This window comes from Oryx dammah, unplaced genomic scaffold, assembly GCF_014754425.2.
Source record: "Oryx dammah isolate SB20612 unplaced genomic scaffold, SCBI_Odam_1.1 HiC_scaffold_26, whole genome shotgun sequence".
Classification (NCBI taxonomy): domain Eukaryota; kingdom Metazoa; phylum Chordata; class Mammalia; order Artiodactyla; family Bovidae; genus Oryx; species Oryx dammah.
The window spans coordinates 70066030-70088276 of NW_024070210.1; the positions used below are offsets into that span (position 1 = coordinate 70066030).

A 22247-nucleotide genomic window follows, 5' to 3' on the forward strand; every position below is an offset into this window, starting at 1 on the left:
TTCCAAGAGCATCTATAACTGAGGCTCATTCTCCAACTTGAGACAGATGTGTTGTTAACAAGACTGAAATAACTGGAAGTCTGTGATTTGGCTAATTGCAGGCTTCCTGGAAGTATCTTCATACAAAAAAAAAAAGAAAGAAAGAAAACTTTGGCCATCCTCTGAAAAATACCTTCCTTGAGTCTAACTGCTCGGCAGCCCCATTCTAAATGCCTCTCAAGTTAGCACAGACCAGAGAAAGCAATCAGTAAACCATTGAGTAGATAACCAATCTTTAAAAAAATACTTAGAGGTAAGAACTAAAGTCAAATCAATTCTTGTGGCAGAGGTATTAGCTTACCATTGCCTCTAGGAGAGTAGACTTTCTGGAGCCAAAGGTTCAAAAATCCCACAGATGGAACTCAGCTCTTCATCTTTTCAGGGAGACATAAATATGATCAAGACTTTATTTCCTCTGGTGCTCATCTCCCCTCATATCCTAAGACGAGCAAAGAAATGACTTTGGAAGACAAATACACTTGCTTACTTTGATACTATCCTTTAGACCCAGTCAAGAGGGGTCCATAGCCTGAATCCAAACTTTAGAGGATTCTGCTCTGGCCTCCTCTGGTTGAACCCCAGCCCAGGGCTTCCCTGGTGGTTCAGACAGTAAAGAATCTGCCTGCAGTATGCGAGACGCAATTTTGGGTTGGGAAGATCCCTGGAGAAGGGAATGGCTACCCACTGCAGTGAACTTGCCTGGAGAATTCCCTGGACAGAGAAGCCTGGCAGGCTGCAGTCCATGCAGTCACAAAGAGTAGGACACAACTAAGGGACTAACACATACACACAGAAGGGGTGAGGAGTCTGTGGAGCAAAGGGAGCATCTTCACCTGATGTCTCTCCCCTCCAATAGCTTTCTAGGCCACGCTCCTTGTTACCAGGGACCCCAGAACTTCCTGATTCGAGAGCTCTGAGATCACTCCTAGAGCCTGCCTTTTTGATAAGAGGGCAGACCACCAGAGTGTGCACCTCTGGCCAGAGAGATGACCAAGAGCAGAAGTTTGTGGAAAGGTACATAGAACTTGGATGTGCAGGCTGGGGTGTGCTTGAAACCTTCCCAGGTGTAGGATGGAGCCTAAGTGTTAGTGGTAGCTCCTCAGTCATGTCCGACTCTTTGCAACACTATGGACTGTAGCCCGCCAGGCTCCTCCCTCCAAGGAATTCTCCAGGCAAGAATACTGGAGTGGGTAGCTGTTCTCTTCTCCAGGGGATCTTCCCGATCCAGGAATTGAACCCAGGTTTCCTGCATAGAACTCAGAATCTTTACCATCTAAGCCATCAGGGAAGTCCCAGGACGGAGCCAAAAGTGATAAGAAAAGGGAGATGGGCTATGCAGTGGGGCCACTTCTGTCTACACTGCCACCTGCAGCACGGATCTCCAAGGAGTCTAGGAATTCTTAATGCAAATCAGAATTTCCAGATCTTCATGCAGAATAAAATAGACTTTATTTACTCAGATATGCAGATGACACCACCCTTATGGCAGAAAGTGAAGAAAAACTAAAAAGCCTCTTGATGAAAGTGAAAGAGGAGAGTGAAAAAGTTGACTTAAAGCTCAACATTAAGAAAACAAAGATCATGCCATCTGGTCCCATCACTTCATGGGAAATAGATGGGGAAACAGTGGAAACAGTGTCAGACTTTATTTTGGGGGGATCCCAAATCACTGCAGATGGTGACTGCAGCCATGAAATTAAAAGACGCTTACTCCTTGGAAGGAAAGTTATGACCAACTTAGATAGCATATTCAAAAGCAGACATTACTTTGCCAACAAAGGTCCATCTAGTCAAGGCTATGGTTTTTCCAGTGGTCATGTATGGATGTGAGAGTTGGACTGTGAAGAAAGCTGAGCGCTGAAGAATTGATGCTTTTGAACTGTGGTGTTGGAGAAGACTCTTGAGAGTTCCTTGGACTGCAAGGAGATCCAACCAGTCCATTCTGAAGGAGATCAGCCCTGGGATTTCTTTGGAAGGAATGATGCTAAAGCTGAAACTCCAGTACTTTGGCCACCTCATGCAAAGAGTTGACTTATTGGAAAAGACTCTGATGCTGGGAGGGATTGGGGGCAGGAGGAGAAGGGGACGACAGAGGATGAGATGGCTGGATGGCATCACCGACTCGATGGAGTCTGAGTGAACTGCGGGAGTTGGTGATGGACAGGGAGGCCTGGCGTGCTGCAATTCATGGGGTTGCAAAGAGTCGGACACGACTGAGCGACTGAACTGAACTGAACTTGAAACATAACCCTAACTATTTGGGCACATTGTACATAGGTCTCTATTCTTACTCTTTGATTTTTAAACCATTTCATGTCAAATCTCAAATGAGATACCTACCTTGCTGAAATTTTGTGAAAGCAGGTAATCAATCTAAGATTAAAAACATGTGCCTAAAAATCTTCATAGTATTTACCATGTAGTTATTGGTTATTTTCTATTTTAAAACTGTATGTAAGTAAACATGATATAGTTCATGGTAAACATCTGCAAAAGTCTATACATCTGGAAAGCCTGTAAAAGTTTTCTAGAAAAATGAAGCATTTTTCTCACCATACTGAGTACCATTCTTTAAAAAAAATTTTGGCCCTGTTGTGTTTTTATTTTTTCTTTCTTGCTGTGCTGTGCAGCAAGGAAGATTTTAGTTCCCTGACCGGGAATCAAACCCATGCTCCCTGCGGTGGAGTTCTAAACACTGGATCATGAGGGAAGTTCTCCTTTTGAGTTTTAATGTCAGAATGACTAACACAATCCTTAGTGGTTGATTCAAAATGTTTTTGTCTGTTATGCATCAGAAAATTCATTCATATACTCATTTGTTCAATAAATACCTATGACCACCTACTGGCAGCTATGTGCCAGGCATCCCACCGGCTTCTGGACATTTGACAATGGATAAAACAGATAAGACCGAAGTCAATATATTAACTGGAGGAGAGTGGTAAGTAAACAAGCAATTACAATATTTGACAAATGCTATGAAATTATTAGGAAACCACAGGAGGGGCACTGAACCCAATCTTGAACTACAAGAAGGTTTCCCAAAGAGATGTCAGTCAGGCTGAGTGCTAAAGTGAGCCGAGCAGGAGTTTATCTAGCAGCAAAGGAAATTAAAACATCTGCTGAGAAGATTTCTACGTTCCATCAGACCATGATACTCAGGAAAAAGAGACAGAGGATAGTACATCTGTTGATTGCTAAGCACTGTGAAAGTGATTTGTATGTATTAAACAACTGATCTTCACAACAATATGTGAAGAAGGTATTATTAACCCCACTTTATTGAGGAAGAAAAACAAAGGCTCAGGGAGCTTAAGCAAGCTGTTTCCAGGAATGGATCCAGAGAGTGGCAAGGCCTGGCTTCAAACACAAGAACAGGATAGATTTCTCCCATTACATCAAGGATTGTTGAATTGGAAAATCATGTTCAAACAAAATTTTGCCTTATTCTTTCCAGTCAGTAAGCTTGGATCTTCTTTGAGAGAAGTAGAGAGGTATTAGCTACCAAGTGCATTTAAAAAGACTCCACTGATGACAGTGTGTCAGAATGTGCGCAGAATGGCAGGGGACTGGGCTGAGCTTACCAATGAGATCCTTGTGTTCCTGACTCGGTGCTGTTGGGCATTGCTTATGTGCTGTATGGTTGCATGTGGCTCTTGGTAATTTAGGCTCATCAGTGTTTTCATCCAAGCTGACCCATTTTATCTCCAACCACTAAAGTGAGCCTAGGGTGTCTGCTTCTCCTTCTTTGAAAGGCCACAAGCTAGAACCCATGTATATTCTGGCCTCAGACTATAGAATTAGTTTTTTCGTTACCTGTCATCATCTCAAAATGAAAATGCACTTAGTAATGTAGGTCAAATTGTCAAAGAACCCACCTTTTGACTAGAAAAGTAGGATGAGAGGGCATTTTTTTTTGTTGTCAACTGCATAAATTTGTATATATATGTAGTCTGAAATATTCTGATATACATATATATATACATACATATATACACACACACACATATATATACACACACTGATATATGTAAATATACATGTATTTTCTATACAACTGTATACACAGCCCTATATAATTGGGGGCTCTATTATGGCCCAAATGCTGCTTCTCAAACGCAGTCTTTAAACCCCACAGAAGTGGAGACTGTAGAGTTCTAAGGAGCTCGTTAATCAAGGTTCAAGGCCCCCGGGATGAGGGCCTACTTGCCCGAAAGGCAGCTTAAGCTCTATACTTAATCTGATTTTAGAGAAGGTGCCTATTGCAAAATTTAAATTTGTTTGAAGTGAATTAAGATAGAAAAAATTCTTGAAGTTTTGATTATAAAAGAATGAGCTGCACACATGTAGTAATTAGAAATAGCAACACAAAAGGTAAACAAAGCTCTTTCAAACCAAGTAAATTTGTGTTTAAATGTTTCTAACTACAGTCTTATTCATTCCCTCAGATAAAGGTAAATTTTATGAAGAAAAGTAAAGCTGACTGAGGAGAGAAATGACTGAGGGTGACGCCATCTAGACTGGGTGCCTGGGGAAGGGCCCCTTGAGGAGGGGAAATTTGAGCAGACAGCTGAATGTCATCGTAAAGAGCAAGCTTCGTGGAGATCCAAGTGAAGACAGTTCCAAGCAGACGGATTAGCCAGAGTGAGGGTCTTGAATTAGAAACAAGCAGTGTAGATTCAAGGAAGATGGAGAAAGCTGCCAAGGAAGTTTAAGAGACAGAGAGAACTCTAGGTGAAGGGAGAGCACAGGTGTGGCCGGGTCTGAGGTGCGAGGCAGGCCATACAGGGTTCTGAATGTCATGGTACAGAGTTTGGATTGTATTTTTTTTTTTAATTTTTTATTGTAAATATTTGCTTTACAATACTGTATTGGTTTCTGCCATACACCAACATGAATCAGTCACAGGTGTACATGCGTCCCTCCCTCTTGAACCTCCCTCCCACCTCCCACCCCATCTCCCTCCTCTAGGATATCAATTGCATTTTAAATGCAGGAAGCCACTGAAGAGTGTTAAGCAGGGAAGTGACATGATCTGATTTATATTTTCTGAGAGTCACTCTGCCTAGGGTATGAAACTCTGACCGTAGGAGCACAAGTGCTGATGTAAGAAGGCCAGTTTAGAAACTGTGGTAGAACAGTCCGAGAGAAGGTGACAGACAGTGAAGCGACAGCAGGTGGGGTGGTGACACACGGCGCAGTCCGAGCTGTGGCGAAGGCAGGGCTGAATGGACCTGCTGTTGAATTGGTGATGATACGTGGGGCTTTGGGCTTGAGTATTGGGAGAGACTGCGACGCCACTCATTGAGCTTGAGAGGAAGTAAGAGGCTAATAAGCTTGAGGAGAAAAGTCAAGAGTTTAATTTTGGATATGTAAAGTCTCAGATATCTATTAGGTATCCAGGAGGCGATACTGAGCAGACAGCTGGCTAGACAAACAAATGTGTACTAGGGGGAAAGTCTTAGGGCTGGGGATAAAAGTTAGAGATAGCAGCACAAGATGGAATAGAAAGCCACAGTCTCTGGTGAGGTCTCCAGGGAACACCCAGGAAATATGTAGACAGGAGAGGGAGGAGGGTGAGCACTGAGTCCAGGGCCTTCAAGCCTGGTGCTGGGAAGATGGGGAAGAACCAGAAAAGGAGAAAGAATACACAGGTGGAATGTCAGGGAAAAAAATCTCAGAAGACTGTCTCTTGGAAGCCAAAAACAAACAAACAAAAGCTTTAATAAAGAGGGAGGGTGTGGTCAACTTTGTCAGGAGCTGCTTATAGGGTGAGTAAGAATATCAATTTACATAAAAAGAAAACTCAGAGAACTATTACACTAAAACTTAGGGGCTCTGAAGTTATTTATATAGAAAAATAGGCTTAGACAAGATTATGATTTTTCAAACATTAACTGAACAGTCTTATCACAGGATCCAATGTTTAAAAATAGGGTGACAATTCTGATAATCATTTCGTGATGTATGTCAGTCAAATTATTATGCTGTATATACACCTTAAACTTACACAGTGCTGTATGGCAATTATATCTCAAGAAAACTGGAAGAAAATCTAAAAACAGTGTGACATTAGATAACAGTTTTATGTTGACTAGAGGCTTATAACATAAATAAAGCCATTAGCCTAAACTGCAACCAACATCCTCTTGAAAGGTTACCTACAGGTGGGAGAGACAATTGCTTCCAACTCTGAGGATTTTAGCAACTACTGTTGAGGTGAAAATATGAAAAATGTAGGATTCCCAAACTTTGGTCAATGGGCTAAGTTTTCTTCAGTCAAAATGCGCCATCACTGCCAAGTCTTACTTACAAGTAAATGCCTCTATGTTCCACATTGAATGTCAGTATGACCTGCTTTTCTTGGCCTCTCTGCAGATGTTTGGTAAACCAGTGACTTCTGCGTAGAGCATTTCCCTCTTGAATAATCTGGCTTCCCCTTACCACATAACGTGCCCTAAGTGAACTATATGCACTTACTTGGCATACATTCAAAGAAAGTATTTAAGAAACATAAGTCAATAGTAGTAATTGTAGCAATAGTAGTAATCATATAAATAAAACCTCATTAAAATTTAAAAAGCAGCATGCAACAAAATAATCCAAAATCTAGTCCAAATCAAACTATTAAATCATTCACTGCTCAGAACCCCCTCCAGCCATGTGAATAATCCATAGTTTATCATACAGGTGATTTGATTATTTTAATCAGCCTCTAAAATGGTGAGGGCTGAGCACAGAGTAGACAATAGCTGAGTTGTTTTAGAATGAAGACATGCCTTTGAAATTTTTAAGTAAGCTTTACTGTTTTGGATTCAAATTCTAATTGTTTCTCATAAAAGGCTTGACCAGTACCAAAGTGGGAAGACAGTCTTGATGCAAAATGATTGAGTTTAGCAGTTAAAAAAAAAAAAAATCCTTTAGCAACCTAAACAATTTGATTTTCTTGTCATTGCTTTCCCTATACTATCAAAAATGATGCTTTCTTTACTATTTCCAACTCATCATAAAATTGCTAAAAATCTGAAATTCAATTTATCACATTACTGCTAATTTGAATAATGGCTGAATAAAAGACAGGAAACGCTGAAGCAGCATTGATTTCTAAAACATTTTGCACTTTCCTCCTCCATCCCTGTAAAGTAAAGCTCGGATGCTACGCACAATTACACAAGAAAATCAAGAAAGCCATTACGTTCAGCATTTTGTCATGATCATTGTTACCATGGCAAAAAGTGGGCTTATTTTAGCACATCTGCTACAGGCGAGGCCCACTGGCCTTTTATAAAGCTGGGTAACAATATAATGCCAAATTCTGGAGACTGTCACTGTTTTCTTCCAGGGTAAGACTACTGCCCATAGATATTACTGTCTCTTAGTGAGTTGTTTCTTAGTGAGTCAAGCCAATGCCATCCCACCATCGTATTCTTAAAGTTGTTCAGTACCAAGGAACACAGTTAATCTAGGAAGGTTACCCTTTGACCCACCTTCTGGTCTAATGGGTAAAAAATATGTGATATGAAAGCTTAGGACTCCAATAATAGCAAATGCCAAAGTTTCAACAGTTGTATTGTAAACATCAATAGAGCTGTACTAAAAATAGCACGGATTTAGAAGTGACCAAGACAATGCACAATAACTAGCTGTAGGCATATTATTTCCTTATTGGTAAAATGGGAATAAAATCCCATTATCCCAAATAATCTTGTGAATAAAACCCCATTATCCCCAAATCACACTTTCCTGTGAGTATTAACTGAGATAATCTGCAGGCCCAGACACATGAGGGGGTACTTAGTAATACAGCATCCTCTCCCTTCCTCCAACACCATCTTTTTCTTAACCACTGAGATCCCCATGCCTTTGGAAATGTTGGTTGAAGTTGGTAGGTAAATGCTTTTCTATCATTGGAAGGTTAATTCGTTTTGACTTTGATATCATTTGGATACTTTCCTCAGAGAGCTGAGGATAAAATACTTTTTAAGATCTGATAGAAGGCATAACTTTCACATCAAGAGGATAAAAGTCAGTGTCAATAGTATAATATATATCACATCCTATTATTCATATTTTAAGTGATACCAATATTATCACTGTAAAATGGAAAATGGAGTATATAATAATTTTGACCTCATGCACAGATTTTTTGTTTTAAAAAGTGAAGCAACATTATGAATGCAGAGAAGTTGAAATTATCTGAAATGAATACATTAATCAAGTCTGTGTATTTACTAGAAACAAAGGCTGCTAGCATTTTTACCATCTAAACAAAATATTTTTTTTCTAATGAAATTTCAGCTGAGTATCGTTTATCTTAAGAGAAAAATAATAGGGCCTTACCTATTCCAGTAGCTCCAGAACTGGTCATGCAGGTAGGCATGGTGGCTACATTCATCACCAAATGAGGCTTTGCTTTCAATCCAGTGAATTATGTGCCCTTCTACAGCTAAGGAACAAAGCATTACGAATACAGAGCAAAGGGAAGGGGAGATTGCAAATTCTGACTCTGCCTGGGTCTCTCCATGCTTCACATAAACGAAGAGAGGCTTAACCCTCACCATCATCTAGAGATGTAATTATAAATCAACACATCGTATCTGTTTGTGACAAGGAACGTTTATGCTACAGTCACATCCTTTTTATTTTTGTCATTTACAAAAGTCTCTCTCTTATTCTGAGACTGCCTGTATAAACTGACAAGTAATAAGAAAGCAAACCAAAGTGATCCTGGCTTTTCCACAGAACTCTGTTTTAAAAATGCAATATGTAGAGAAATGACTTGAAAATGGTAACCAAAATGTCTTTTGAAGACATGCTTATTTCTTAAACATAGGTAAAAGTTTTTAAAGCTTAGGTTTCTTCTGAACCTATTATTTCCTACCATTTAAAAATCTTTTGCAATTATTTCACACATTTGAATACAAAATTATCAAGCTAATACAGATTCTTTGGTAACATTTGTTAATATTAACAAAAAATTTAAAAGCTATGGGAAAAAACACATCACCTTACTCTATAAACAAATGCATAGTAGAGTCTAAGGACTTACCAACTGGTACTTGTAAAATAAAGTCTGGCGTTTTGTCATAACCCCTTGCACGAAGCTGATCTTCATCTGCAGGAAGAACAAATACTATTACTTATCACAGTATTCCATTAACAAGACAGCAATATAATTGCTTTTCTTTCTTAAAAATGTGTAAAAATTACTAACGCAGTCACACATATCATTCTTATGTATGCAGTGCTGTGTCAGAATAAATGAACTTTCTTCACAAACCTGAAGTAGAGATATAAAAATGTCTCTTTGTCCCTTCTGCATTTTTATATCTTTATTATAAACATCATTAATTCAAGCTGTCATATGCTACCTTTCTTATAATTGAAAATATACTCAAAATAATGAAATATACTTACTGATTAAAAGAAAAGGTTTCCACCATCATGAATATTGCTAATGTTATCAAGCCCATACTGACAATTTACAGTAAGGCATCAGCACTTTGGCTTTTACAATTATAAAACAAATGCTTTCATTAAAGCAATTAAGAAAGTTTAGTTTCAATTAGTGAAACTATTTTTACATACAAGAACATAAGATAGAGACAAAGGACAATGAGATCCCCACAGAGAATTAATTACCCTGCTTAATACCTTTGGTCTGCTATTGTTTCTGGCATTTACCAGAGTTTTACAACTAACAATATGTAATTCTGAAAAGCAAACAGGCTTTGAGATTTTTTTTCTAAGTCTGTTCGATTTCTTGATCTTCTGTAAATATCAATGAGCCATTCCGGAGGAAAGCAGGCAAGAAAACAGAGAGCTTGTCAAAGTTGGAAAAAACTAGCTAGATGCTTGGTTTGAAAAAAAAATCCTCCAATATTTTCTAAAAGCTGTCCTTGACTTCTAATGGCATTACAATGTGATTCTGAAATGAGCAGTTCTCTGTTAGATTTTGGAGTGACCTGGTCATTCAATTCCAGACATGGCTTTCTGTCTTCACCCAACCTCAACTAATGGCCCAACCAAGTAACAAGGAAGGCTGTGTGGTCTCTTAACATCTACTGGGCTGTTGACATTGTCATGCATCCCATTCGCCTTCCTGCATCACCTTTGATTAAAATTAATGACCCATTCCCAGTGTTGGGTAGCTTATTTCCAATTCATTTGTCAGGCCAAGACAGTGGTTTCATGGCCAACGTTCAGAAATTCTGTTTTAGAACACTCTTGTGTACATCCTGAAAGGTCAGCACTTTAAACATAAATAACCTTTTAATGATAAGATACACTTAAACTATATATTTAATTACATTTGGTTAAAGTTGGTATGCTTTACTGAAATTCTGAAGGACTGATGCTAGAATTCAAAACAATCTCCTCTGCTTGAAAGATAAAAAAATACCAACATAACTGTTGAGATAAGGAAATAAAATTAAAGTAATCTTACTTTAAAAACAAGAGAATTTGGAAAACTGGACTGTAAATGAACAAGACTGAAAAAATTTCTATCCTCTCGATGCATTCTGGCTACAAGAATGTTTAACGGAAAAGGCATTTATTAAATCAACCCAAGTGCCTTGAGCTGATGTTTCAGGTAGCTGATGAACAGTTTTAAAAGCTGTGAAAGTGAAAGTCACTCAGTCATATCTGACTCTTTGTGACCCCATGGACTTCTCTAGGCCAGAATGCTGGAGTGGGTAGCCTATCCCTTCTCCAGGGGAGCTTCCCAACTCAGGAATCAAACTGGGGTCTCCTGCATTGCAGGAAAGAATCCGCCTGCAATGCGGGAGACCTGGGTTTGATCCCTCGGTTGGGAAGATCTCCAGGAGAAGGGATAGGCTATCCACTCCAGCATTCTAGCCTGGAGAATTCCATGGGCTGTAAAGTCCATGGTGTGGCAAAGAGTCGGATACGAATGAGTGACTTTAAAAGCTGGGTTGACATTAAAGAAGAGAGATTAATAGTTTATTAAAACTATCCTAGTTTGATCAACCTTTGCAGGTGTTCAAAATCTGTTTCAGAAGGAAAAATTATGATGTTTCTGACAGTGGATAAAAACAAAATTTCAAAGGTCACCAAGTAATCCAAATGCACACACTAAAATCCCTTAAAAGGCAGTTATACTCCTGTTCAGCGCACCCAAATTACTAACACAGTACCTACAGTTTAAATTTCATGACTTACTTAATGTGAAAAATTAAAAAAACACCTAAACTCCTCAAACTGAACATAAACATCAGAGAATCTCTCCATCTTTCTGTGGAGAACCTCAAACTGTAACACACTACTCCTATACTTTCTCCATACTGCCCCCACATCCCTCAGTCTCAGTGTAAAGGTGAGTCAACTGTTCAGTTCAGTTCAGTTCAGTCGCTCAGTCGTGTCCGACTCTTTGCGATGCCATTGAATCGCAGCACGCCAGGCCTCCCTGTCCATCACCAACTCCCAGAGTTCACTCAGACTCACGTCCATCAAGTCAGTGATGCCATCCAGCCATCTCATCCTCTGTTGTCCCCTTCTCCTCCTGCCCCCAATCCCTCCCAGCATCAGAGTCTTTTCCAATGAGTCAACTCTTCTCATGAGGTGGCCAGAGTACTGGAGTTTCAGCTTTAGCATCATTCCTTCCAAAGAAATCCCAGGGTTGATCTCTTTCAGAATGGACTGGTTGGATCTCCTTGCAGTCCAAGGGACTCTCAAGAGTCTTCTCCAACACCACAGTTCAAAAGCATCAATTCTTCGGTGCTCAGCCTTCTTCACAGTCCAACTCTCACAACCACACATGACTACTGTAAAAACCATAGCCTTGACTAGATCGGCCTTAGTCGGCAAAGTAATGTCTCTGCTTTTGAATATACTATCTAGGTTGGTCATAACTTTCCTTCCAAGGAGTAAGCTTTTTTTAATTTCATGGCTGCAGTCACCATCTGCAGTGATTTTGGAGCCCCCAAAAATAAAGTCTGACACTGTTTCCCCTGTTTCCCCATCTATTTTCCATGAAGTGATGGGACTGGATGCCATGATCTTCGTTTTCTGAATGTTGAGCTTTAAGCCAACTTTTTCACTCTCCTCTTTCACTTTCATCAAGAGGCTTTTTAGTTTTTCTTCACTTTCTGCCATAAGGATGGTGTCATCTACATATCTGAGGTTACTGATATTTCTCCCAGCAATCTTGATTTCAGCTTGTGTTTCTTCCAGTCCAGCGTTTCTCATGATGTACTCTGCATAGAAGTTAAATAAGCAGGGTGACAATATATAGCCTTGACGCACTCCTTTTCCTATTTGGAACCAGTCTGTTGTTCCATGTCCAGTTCTAACTGTTGCTTCCTGACGTGTATACAGATTTCTCAAGAGGCAGGTCAGGTGGTCTGGTATTCCCATCTCTCTCAGAATTTTCCACAGTTTATTGTGATCCACACAGTCAAAGGCTTTGGCATAGTCAATAAAGCAGAAATAGATGTTTTTCTGGAACTCTTTTGCTTTTTCCATGATCCAACTGTAACTGTAGTCAAAAGACTTCTAGAAACCTGTGCCACCACCAGCAATACTACATTTTTTCTTTTTTAAGAGGTTATTCCACACATCTGAAATACTTTGTTATTATGCATTGGGTATCATCTCTTGTTCTTTATTTTCTAAACTCTGTCTTACCTCCTCTGTTTCAATCTTCACACTATTCCTTTCAACCTAGATTTTCCTTTACTTGGCAAAATTCAGAGAAAATGACAGGACAGTCTAGGGAGTGGTATTCATTCAGGAAGAGCTGTCCCTGCTCACCTGGTCTCAGCCCCAGGAGATGGAAGTTTCTATCAAAGATCACCATACTGGGAGATTTTTAACTCAACCCCATCTATCTGACCAGATTTCATGGCCTTTGCATTAAGCTCCATTCCTGGTTCTCAGATGGTTAAAGATTCCTTACCATGATCATTATCCCAACCACTGGGTATGGATGTAAAATTTGGTTGACCATCTGGTGGATCAGTGTTCAAACTCTAAGATCTAGAGGCTACAGCTTACTCATCACCCAAAACACTACCTCTGCCTCATTCCTTTTCATCCCCTTGTCTTACTGTGCATAGGCCTGGCTCCCACCACAACCAGAGCCTGAAGTCTCTGCTCTGAGGACAGGAAATGTTTCTTTTCATTTTTTAAAACCCTATTCACTGCCCTATTCTCACGATCAACAAACACCTGTGTGTGTGTGTCTGCACTCACTTGTGTTTGACTCTTTGCGACCCCATGGACTCTAGCCTGCTAGGCTCCTCTGTGCATGGTTTTTCCCAGGCAAGAATACTGGAGTGGGTTGTCATTTCTTCCTCAAGAGGATCTTCCAAACCAGTGTCTCCTACACATCTCCTGCATTACAGGCAGATTCTTTACCACTGAGCCACCAGGGAGGCTAGTTGGCACATATTTAATACACAAATGAGTAAATGAATAAAATATAAGTACATTTTTAAGAGTACCATGTCTTCAACAAAGCTGACCCAGACTGACTAATTTTCTTTCTTGATTGAAAAGATAGCAAAAGTGACCCAAAGTTCAAGGTGGGAAGTTTTCCAATTTTGTTTGGTCTGCAATATTTTAAATAACATCGGATTTATCCATTCCTTAATGTTTGGGCAGAATTCCCCCCATAAGCAATCCAGGCCTGGTGCTACTATAATGTGTAGCTCTTTGGTTACTTTTACTACCTTTTTTTTTTTTTTTTTGATGGTTACTGATCTGTTTAGATTTTTTTTATCTCTTCTATAATCAGTTTTTCAATTTTTATTTTCCTTGAGAATCTTAAGTTTCATCAGAGTTCTCAGGGCTTTTTATACATATTGGAGCCAAGTGGTTACTTATGAGTCTCTGAACTTTCCAAGTGGAAAGCTGGATGTTTAAGTAACTTGATGTTTCCTCAAGAAAAAATGATGAAGACTGAGAAAGAGGAAAGAATAACATTAGTTTAAAAGCCTAGGAGGAGAGTTTCAGAATAGCACTTTTGGTATAACTCCTAAAATTGTTGGGGATCAATATGAAATCAATCTCCAAATCCTGTATACCTAACTTACTCAGTGAATGTAGCAAATATGAAGTAGGGCTCTTCTGACTCAACATATATTGAAAATGCCCAATATATCTCATAAATACTAAGCTTGTTAATAGGCTTCCCTGGTGTCTCAGTGGTAGAACCTGCCTGCCAATGTAGGAGACACGGGTTTGATCCCTGGGTCAGGAAGATCCCCTGGAGAAGGAAATGGCAATCCATTCTGGTATTCTTGCCTGGAAAATCCCATGGACAGAGGAGTCTGGCAGGCTACAGTCCATAGGGTAGCAAAGAATGGGACATGACCTGGCCACTAAACAACAAGAACAAGCTTGTTAATGTCACAGTCCAAGTATTCATTATCAAAATTAATATAAAAGTAGTTTCATTTAAAAGAAGACTCATTAGCCTCTAGATCCACAAAATGTAGGATTTTTAGATAAAGGTACCTCATGAAACATAGTACTTCTGAGCTTATGGAGTCTTCTACCATTCCAACTTACACATGATACAATGAAAGAGGTCAGCAGAACTGACTGCCAAAACCTTTTCATTATTGTTCAGTCACTAAGTTATGTCCAACTTTGCTACCCCACAGACTGCAGCATGCCAAGCTTCCCTATCCTTCATTATCTCCCAGAGTTTGCCCAAACTTACGTCCATCGAGTTGGTGAAGCCATCCAATCATCTCATCCTCTGTCGTCCCCCTTCTCATCCTGCCCTCAATCTTCCCCAGCATCAGGGTCTTTTCCAAGGACTTGGCTCTTTGCATCAGGTGGCCAACCACCTGGGTCTTTAATATAGCCAGATACAGATAGGAGCCCATCTCAACCAAGCTCTGGTTTGTCCCAACAGACCATATACAATTTTTAATTATGGCAAATATTTAAATTTCATCATGTTTAATACTTATGAAGTGGCAAAAAAAAATCTCATTTTCCTCCTGGAAGATTTGAAAACACGAGAGCGGGGATGGGTCTTGGACATTGTTTAGCTGACACCTGCCTGAAGAGGAAGTGAACAAAATCAATGTTTGATTTCTAGTATTTTAATGGTCCTTTCTCCAATATAACTAAAAAACCAATGAAACCGCATCTACAGATAAAAGTGATGCGAAATTTTTCAGAACAATCCAGTTCTTCATTTATTTTTAAGTTGTCAGGCTTGCCTTTGGAGGACATTTAAAAAAAGGAATCACATAAATGTAAAGATCACTGTGAAAGTTTAATTTCTCTGGCCTTTTAATTACCCTCCCCTCTAAATGCCCAAAATATCCACAGCAATTAAGTACTAATTACACAATTTCTTTTTTTTAAAGAAAGGGCTGATTTTGAGTCAGAGAACAAAACACATCTGAAACTAGTTAACATATACTTAAGAATCATAGCAGGGCATGAGGACTATAAGAAAAAGTTTGAAGTTTTACATTTTGTTTCCTTAAAAGGCTTTAAATTTAAGAAATAACAGTTATTCTCAGAGAAATTATGTAAAATTCCAGTTCATAACATCTGAAAATGAAAAGATAACATTCTGACATGGCCTTTTATCTATGAATTTGTCAAAAGGTTTCTAAAATCTTAGGTTAAAATACCTTGTATGACAAAAATAATCTTTTGAACGTCGATTACATTTTTCATTAAAGTGGGGAAGGGCAAAAAAGACACTTCAATACAAATGAAAACTACAGTATATTTTTTCTACTCTAGTATTTTGGTTTTCTGTGTATTTTTTTTAAATCCCAAAATAATGTTTCATTCAATAATTGGAGCTGTGACTTTCATATCCCATATTTCTATCTTCTCTGGAAGTAAGTTTCACAGGCTTTCTACCTAATTAAAGAATTTAGCAGGGTTTTGATAATAGATATTATTATGCTATGCAAACCATGTGCAAAGGTACGCAGAACAGATATGCATTTAATGGGGAGACCGAGATGAATAACATCTTTAGAGGACCTAAAAATTTCATTATGTCCATTAGTTTCAATCTTTCCCCAAAAGCCTCTTATCAAAGCCACTAATAAGGAACAGAACTGACTGCTCTGACCTTATACTTTGTTTATGTCTTTAGGGGACAAGGGCTTCCCTGGTAGCTCAGAGGTTAAAGCATCTGCCTGCAATGCAGGAGACCTGGGTTTGATCCCTGGGTTGGGAAGATCCCCTGGAGAAGGAAATGGCAACCCACTCCAGTATTCTTGCCTGGAGAATCCCATGGACACAGGAGCCTGGTGGGCTACAGTCCACGGGGTCGCAAAGAGTCGGACACAATTGAGCGACTTCACTTTCACTAGTGAAAACTAAAGTGCCCTAAAGACAGGGAACAAATTGGCAGGGGTGGGGGGGTTGGGGGGGTGGGGAGCGGGGCGGAGGCAGGTGTCACAAGTCAGAACAGTGCAAAGTGAGGCAGGGTAGGCTGGTCCCCATTGACTGATGGTTCTGGAGACAGAGAACATGAATATGACAACAGAAACAAAACTTTTCCTTCTGTATCTTATTCTGTTGCTGTCATTCTACAGCCGCTAAGTCGTGTCCAACTCTTTGCGAACCCATGAACTGCAGCAGCATGCCAGGCTTCCCTGTTCTTCACTATCTCCTGGAGCTTGCTCAAATTTATGTCCACTGAGTCTGTGATGCCATCCAACCATCTCAACCTCTGTCGTCCCCTTCTCCTCTTGCCCTTAACCTTTCCCAGCATCAGGGTCTTTTCCAATGAGTCGGCTCTTCTAATCAGGTGGCCAAAGTATTGGAGCTTCAGCTGTATCACTCTAAATTCTTTTGGTTTACCACAAGAGAAGGGACAAGTCAGAAGTCAGCATGGTAGAGTGAAAAAGAATTCAGGACAAATTGTTCGGGGGTGGGGGGGGTGAAGTAATAACTGTGATGCGAGGTCTAAGGCAAGTTTCTACTAAACAGAACAGGCAGACTGGATGGTCACAGAGTCCTTTGTAACTCCAAAATTCTGTGCAATGGATGAATGTCAGCCTTTGTCTGCCCCAGCTCTTTTAGCTGTTGTCACTGATGTGAGAACCTGTTGTGCCTGAACTAATCTTGGTGGAGGGAGGCGTATTAGTAGTTCGGAGGCATACAAGAGATCTCTACACACTGATAAACAAACACACAGGACCAAGGAACCCATCTAACAATAACAGTAACAGATGTGACCCTCCAGTACTTTTCGTTTATGGGGAATAAGGTTTCAACCTGTAGCTAATTTTTTGTGGGGTGAGATATTTGATTTTTTGTCCTGTTTCCTGCCCTGCCTGGCATCACCAACCTACCCTCACAATTGATTCTGGTGGGCGGTGAAAGACATAACCCCCAACCACTGGCCCCAGGAGTGGACACGTGACCCAGACTAGCTGATCAGAGCCTATTTTTAAGATTGATTATGGGGCAAAATGAGAAGCACCTCTTTCCCCCTGGGATTATGAACTCTACAGAGTAAACAAATTTACAATTGCCAGGGATCACCTTTGTTTTCTGAGAATGAAGCCTACATTGGGAAAAAGAAACGCAAAAAGGGAAAAAGAGGAGATACTGATGACATCGTTTTGTCTTCTAAATTCTAGACACATCAGAAGCAAACTTCTTTGGACGTCACAGGTCTTATCTCTGAACCAATATTTCTCCCTTTTGTCTGTGCATATAATCTAGTTTGACTGGATCTCTATCACTTACAACCAAGGTAGTTCTAACATCATCAGTGGCCAAGAAAGCAGATGTTGGCTTATGCGAGTTATCTAACCAGAGCAATGGTTGAGGGAAGAGCTGTGGACTTCAAGCAGGAAGACTACCATCATAAGTCAACAGGCTAACCTGTCTTCAAAGTTCTAAAGAACCTTTCAGCAGCAAACATGTGTCTGTGGTTCCTTTCTCTTGGTCCCAGGGAGAAGCATGCATAAGCAAAGTATATAAGATAAGTAAGTAAAAGATGGTCCCTCACCTTGACAATTTCTTTAGGAAAGGGAGAACAGACCCCATATTCTCCACATTCTGCCCCTCAAAATAATGTTCCTGTTACCTGGAAAACTGCATCTTATTTTAACCTTTAGTTAGGAATTTAAATAGTTGATACTTTCGGAAATATCCAACCATCTTAGTTCCCTTTAGCCTATGTTACCCTATGTTTTATCTCTAGTCTCTTACCCTCAATGGCTAACATTTGCATGTATACACGGTCTCAGTATTCTGAATTTCGTCTGTTCCCACTGCCTATTCTTCACCTGAAGTCATAATTCCATATCACATCATAATCACTTCCCTGGAGCACTGCTGCTTTAGATAGGGAATAAAGCAGCAGGAGTACACGAACTCTCAGAAACACAGATCCTAATTTCTTACAGCAACGGATATCCTTCAGTAAGCCTATTTGGCTTTATACAGACTGCACCCTCCTGGAGTCCCACAGAGTAGTACATGAATGCTAGAAAAAGCACCTATGTAAAATATGCTGGTCTGTCAGAAGGCAAGACCAAACATGGTAGGGTGAGGCAGGATGAAGCCAATGCCTCTCAGGTGTCACTCAAAGTAATCGTTAGCTGCTACTAATAGGGCAACATTCACTGGAAAGAATAAAATATCTCTGGAACCATCCTTATTAAGCCAAACTTAACAAGAATTTGCACCAGACAGTGGCTATGGAAGTCACTAATGAAAGTCCCTCCGACCTGGAGAAATGCCAACCCATGGAGGATGACTGTTTGTCTTCAGCCTTTGGTACAAGCTCTTTCATATTTTCCCTATCATTGCAAACATTCTTGTTGTCTTCTGGCTGTCACTATTTTTCTTTTCTCCCTTTCCTTGTGTCCAAATCTCTCCTCTCACCCCACACTCCCAAAAGAAAGAGAGACAGAGGTTATAAAATAAAATATGCTATCATTAATTACTTGAGAGATACAAATTAAAACATCTCCATCAGACAAGATACATTTTCTATTTCACTGATACTAGAAATGGAACAAACCCTTAGCAGAAGGGATAAGGATGGTCACAAAGCCTAACTGGTCTATTTCCTTGTGTCTCCAAGCCTAAAAGTGGGCAGCAAGCTCTTTGCATCTTCTGAGACTTTAAATGCACATCAATAAATGTTCATTCTAAATTAACTATACTTGGAAAGAAGTGACTTGTACTTATTTGAAAATTTCCTGGAAAGATCCATGTTTGACTTGTTTTATTTATTTATTTTTTGTTCCTAATGGTACATGCCCATAGCAAGTACCTAAAAGGTAACAGTTTACTGCACCAAAAGAAACAGTGATTAACTTAGTGGTAATTCAGCCAGGCTAATGAGTTCAGCGAGCCACCTGAGAAGCACATGGAAGTAGGAAGAGGCTGCTAAGAGAGAGCAGATGAGTAAGATGAGTCAGTAAAATTCTATTGCTACTTCAGGAAAAGTTGCTTATAAGCCAGTAGCATTTTCTTCCTGTGTTGAGGATAACTATTGATTTTTAACATAATCTGTACCTTCTTTAAAAATATTCACAGGAGAAGCAGGACCACAGCCTTGAATGCACTTATTTTCATTACCAAGACAATCAAGTGAGATGCACTAGATGAAAGTGCATTTTTACTGGGACGGACAAGGCAACAGTGTGTGTGAGCTGGAGGGAAGGCGTGCTTATCATCATCTTCAAACTATTTACAGTATTGTTCCTGGCATGCCTGGTGGTTCAGACAGTAAAGAATCTGCCTGCAATGCAGGAGACCCGAGTTCAATTCCTGGTTCGGGAAGATCCCCTAGAGAAGGGATAGGTATTCTTGGGGTTCCCTCGTGGCTCATCTGGTAGAGAATCCACCTGCAATGCAGGAAACCTGGGTCTGATCCCTGGGTTTGATCCCTGGGTTGGGAAGATACCCTGGAGAAGGGAATGGTTACCCACTCCAGTATTCTTGCCTGGAGAATTCCATGGACAGAGGAGCCTGGTGGGCTACAGTCCTTAGGGTCACAAAGAGTCAGACACGACTGAATGACTAACACTTTCACTGATTTTCACTTCACTTTCCTGGCATGCACAGAACATACTTGGCGAAAGTTAACTGAAAAGAATGACTGAAGAATGAATAAAAGAATTATGAGAACTCTGAGGAAACTGCTAGAAACTACCTGTACTCATTTGCTTGTAATTTGTTTGTAACTTGACCATAGCTACAAAAGCAGGGCCTTCATTTGACTTATGTCTAGGGCTTAAAATAGTACCTGATTCAGTAACTGATTGTTGGAATAAATATATGAATAAAATATATTTTCTAGTTGGAGAACCTAAAGTCATTTATTCAACGTTGACTCTTCTTGAAAGTGAAGTCGCTCAGTCGTGTCTGACTCTTTGCGACCCTGTGGACTGTAGCCTACCAGGCTCCTCCGTCCATGGGATTCTCCAGGCAAGAATACTGGAGTGGGTTGCCATTTCCTTCTCCAGGGGATCTTCCCAACCCAGGGATCGAACCCAGGTCTCCTGCATTGCAGGCAGACGCTTTAACCTCTGAGCCACCGGGGAAGGCCACAATGTAATTTTGAGAAGTACGAAATGGATAAATATACAACATAGGATAAATCCATAAGTACACCTAAACCTTCAACAAAAAGGAGACTTCATTTTTCCTTTCCAATGTGGTGCCTGGTTAAATCCTGTGTACCTGATTATAAGAGCTGACTTATTGAAAAAGACCTTGATGCTGGGAAAGATTGAAGGCAAAAGGAGAAAGGGGCAGCAGAGGATAAGATGGTTGGATAGCATCACTGACTCAGTGGACATGAATTTAAGCAAGCTCCTAGAGATGGTAAAGGACAGGGAAGCCTGGTGTGCTGCAGTCCTTGGGGTCACAAAGAGTCAGACACGACTTAGCAACTGAACAACAAATCCTGTGCCATGGCAACTGTTCAGTATGTGGTTATGAATCAAGAAAATTTAAGAAATTATTAGGGTTATGATAAAAGCAATTTATTTCTATTTTTCTCTTCTATCTGACCTCTCGGTTTTAGAGATGTCAGATAAAATACGTATTTTATAAGATGACATATAGAGCACAATAGGTGGAAAATTTAAAATAAGATAAAAAATTTCAGGAAGTCATAATTCTTAAGAAGGGGTAATATATAAACAATAAGAATCCTTGTCTTTTGAAAGTAGTCCAGATTTGAGGGAAGGAGGGAAGCAAAGAGAAAGGGAGAAAGAAAGACACAGAGGGCACTGATTGATTTTACTTTCACTTATTAAAAAAAAATCAAAAGTAAAACAAACATGCCTGCAATGTCTCTGCAACAAAATTCAAGGTGTACACAAGAAAACAAGAAAATATAAAATGAGATTAGTAGTCTATTTCTATACCTATGTTTTTGATGATTTATCTAAATTTACCTGGTACTCCAGATCTGATTATTCATCGTGAAGGGAGTATTTACAAGGTAAAAGAACAAACCCATAATGATACTCCATAAGAGTCTTTGGGTTTTCAGGTCTTAACCATAAATAAACATGTATTAATTCAGTACTATATTAAAATGCTTAAAATGCATAGAATAACAACTTTGAATACTAATGAGGAAATGCTTCAAAACAGGACTGAGGTTACATGAAGAGAGCTAAATACGAGTTAAGGATCATCTTTGGTATGCTTCAATAAAAGAACTACTGTTAGATCCTCGAGTGCAGGGGAACGGATGAGCCCGTTCCATTTTAAATCCCCTTTCTGAGCGTGCTAGCAAAGCGCAGTGACTCCCTGCTATGCCTCTGCACTGCCTTTGTCAGCGGTGGCCAATGCAGTCTAGCGCCTTCGGTTCCTAGAATCAAGGGAGTCGAGCACCTGGGGCTAAGTTTAAGCCAAGAGTGAGCCCTTTGCTCTTCCTCCCTGTGTGGGTCTTCCAATCTTTAGGAAGGAAGCAGAAAAAAACTAGATTAAGCAAAGAAGCAGTGCCAAGGGCTTGACTACCCTTAAGCAGATGGTGCCAAGAGAGTTACACCAAGTGGTCTTGAAAATATGACTGCTCAGTTGCTGGCTTCAAACAACACATTTGGCCACACCTTACTGACCACTGAGTGGTCAATATGATCAGATACTTTATAATATTACTGGAACTCCATAGTCTACAAAGTACCCCATGGTGCAGCACAGGACATTCATTCCAATTGGTTCTGAAGGCATTAGACACCATATTTTTCATTAGATTTTAAAAGGTAATT

General features: G+C 39.9%; 1 protein-coding gene across 4 annotated transcripts in view; it reads right to left on the reverse strand.

The window, feature by feature from the left end:
- The window catches only part of CDIN1 (CDAN1 interacting nuclease 1), a 232919-nt gene that overhangs the window by 98576 nt on the left and 112096 nt on the right, over positions 1 to 22247 (reverse strand). For all 4 annotated transcript variants that reach the window (XM_040226980.1, XM_040226983.1, XM_040226981.1 and 1 more), the window contains exons 9-10: positions 9089 to 9154; positions 8380 to 8485 (exon numbers count right to left, since the gene is read on the reverse strand). In XM_040226980.1, the coding sequence (XP_040082914.1) occupies positions 8380 to 8485; positions 9089 to 9154 (172 nt within the window). The remainder of the gene's footprint in view (positions 1 to 8379; positions 8486 to 9088; positions 9155 to 22247) is intronic.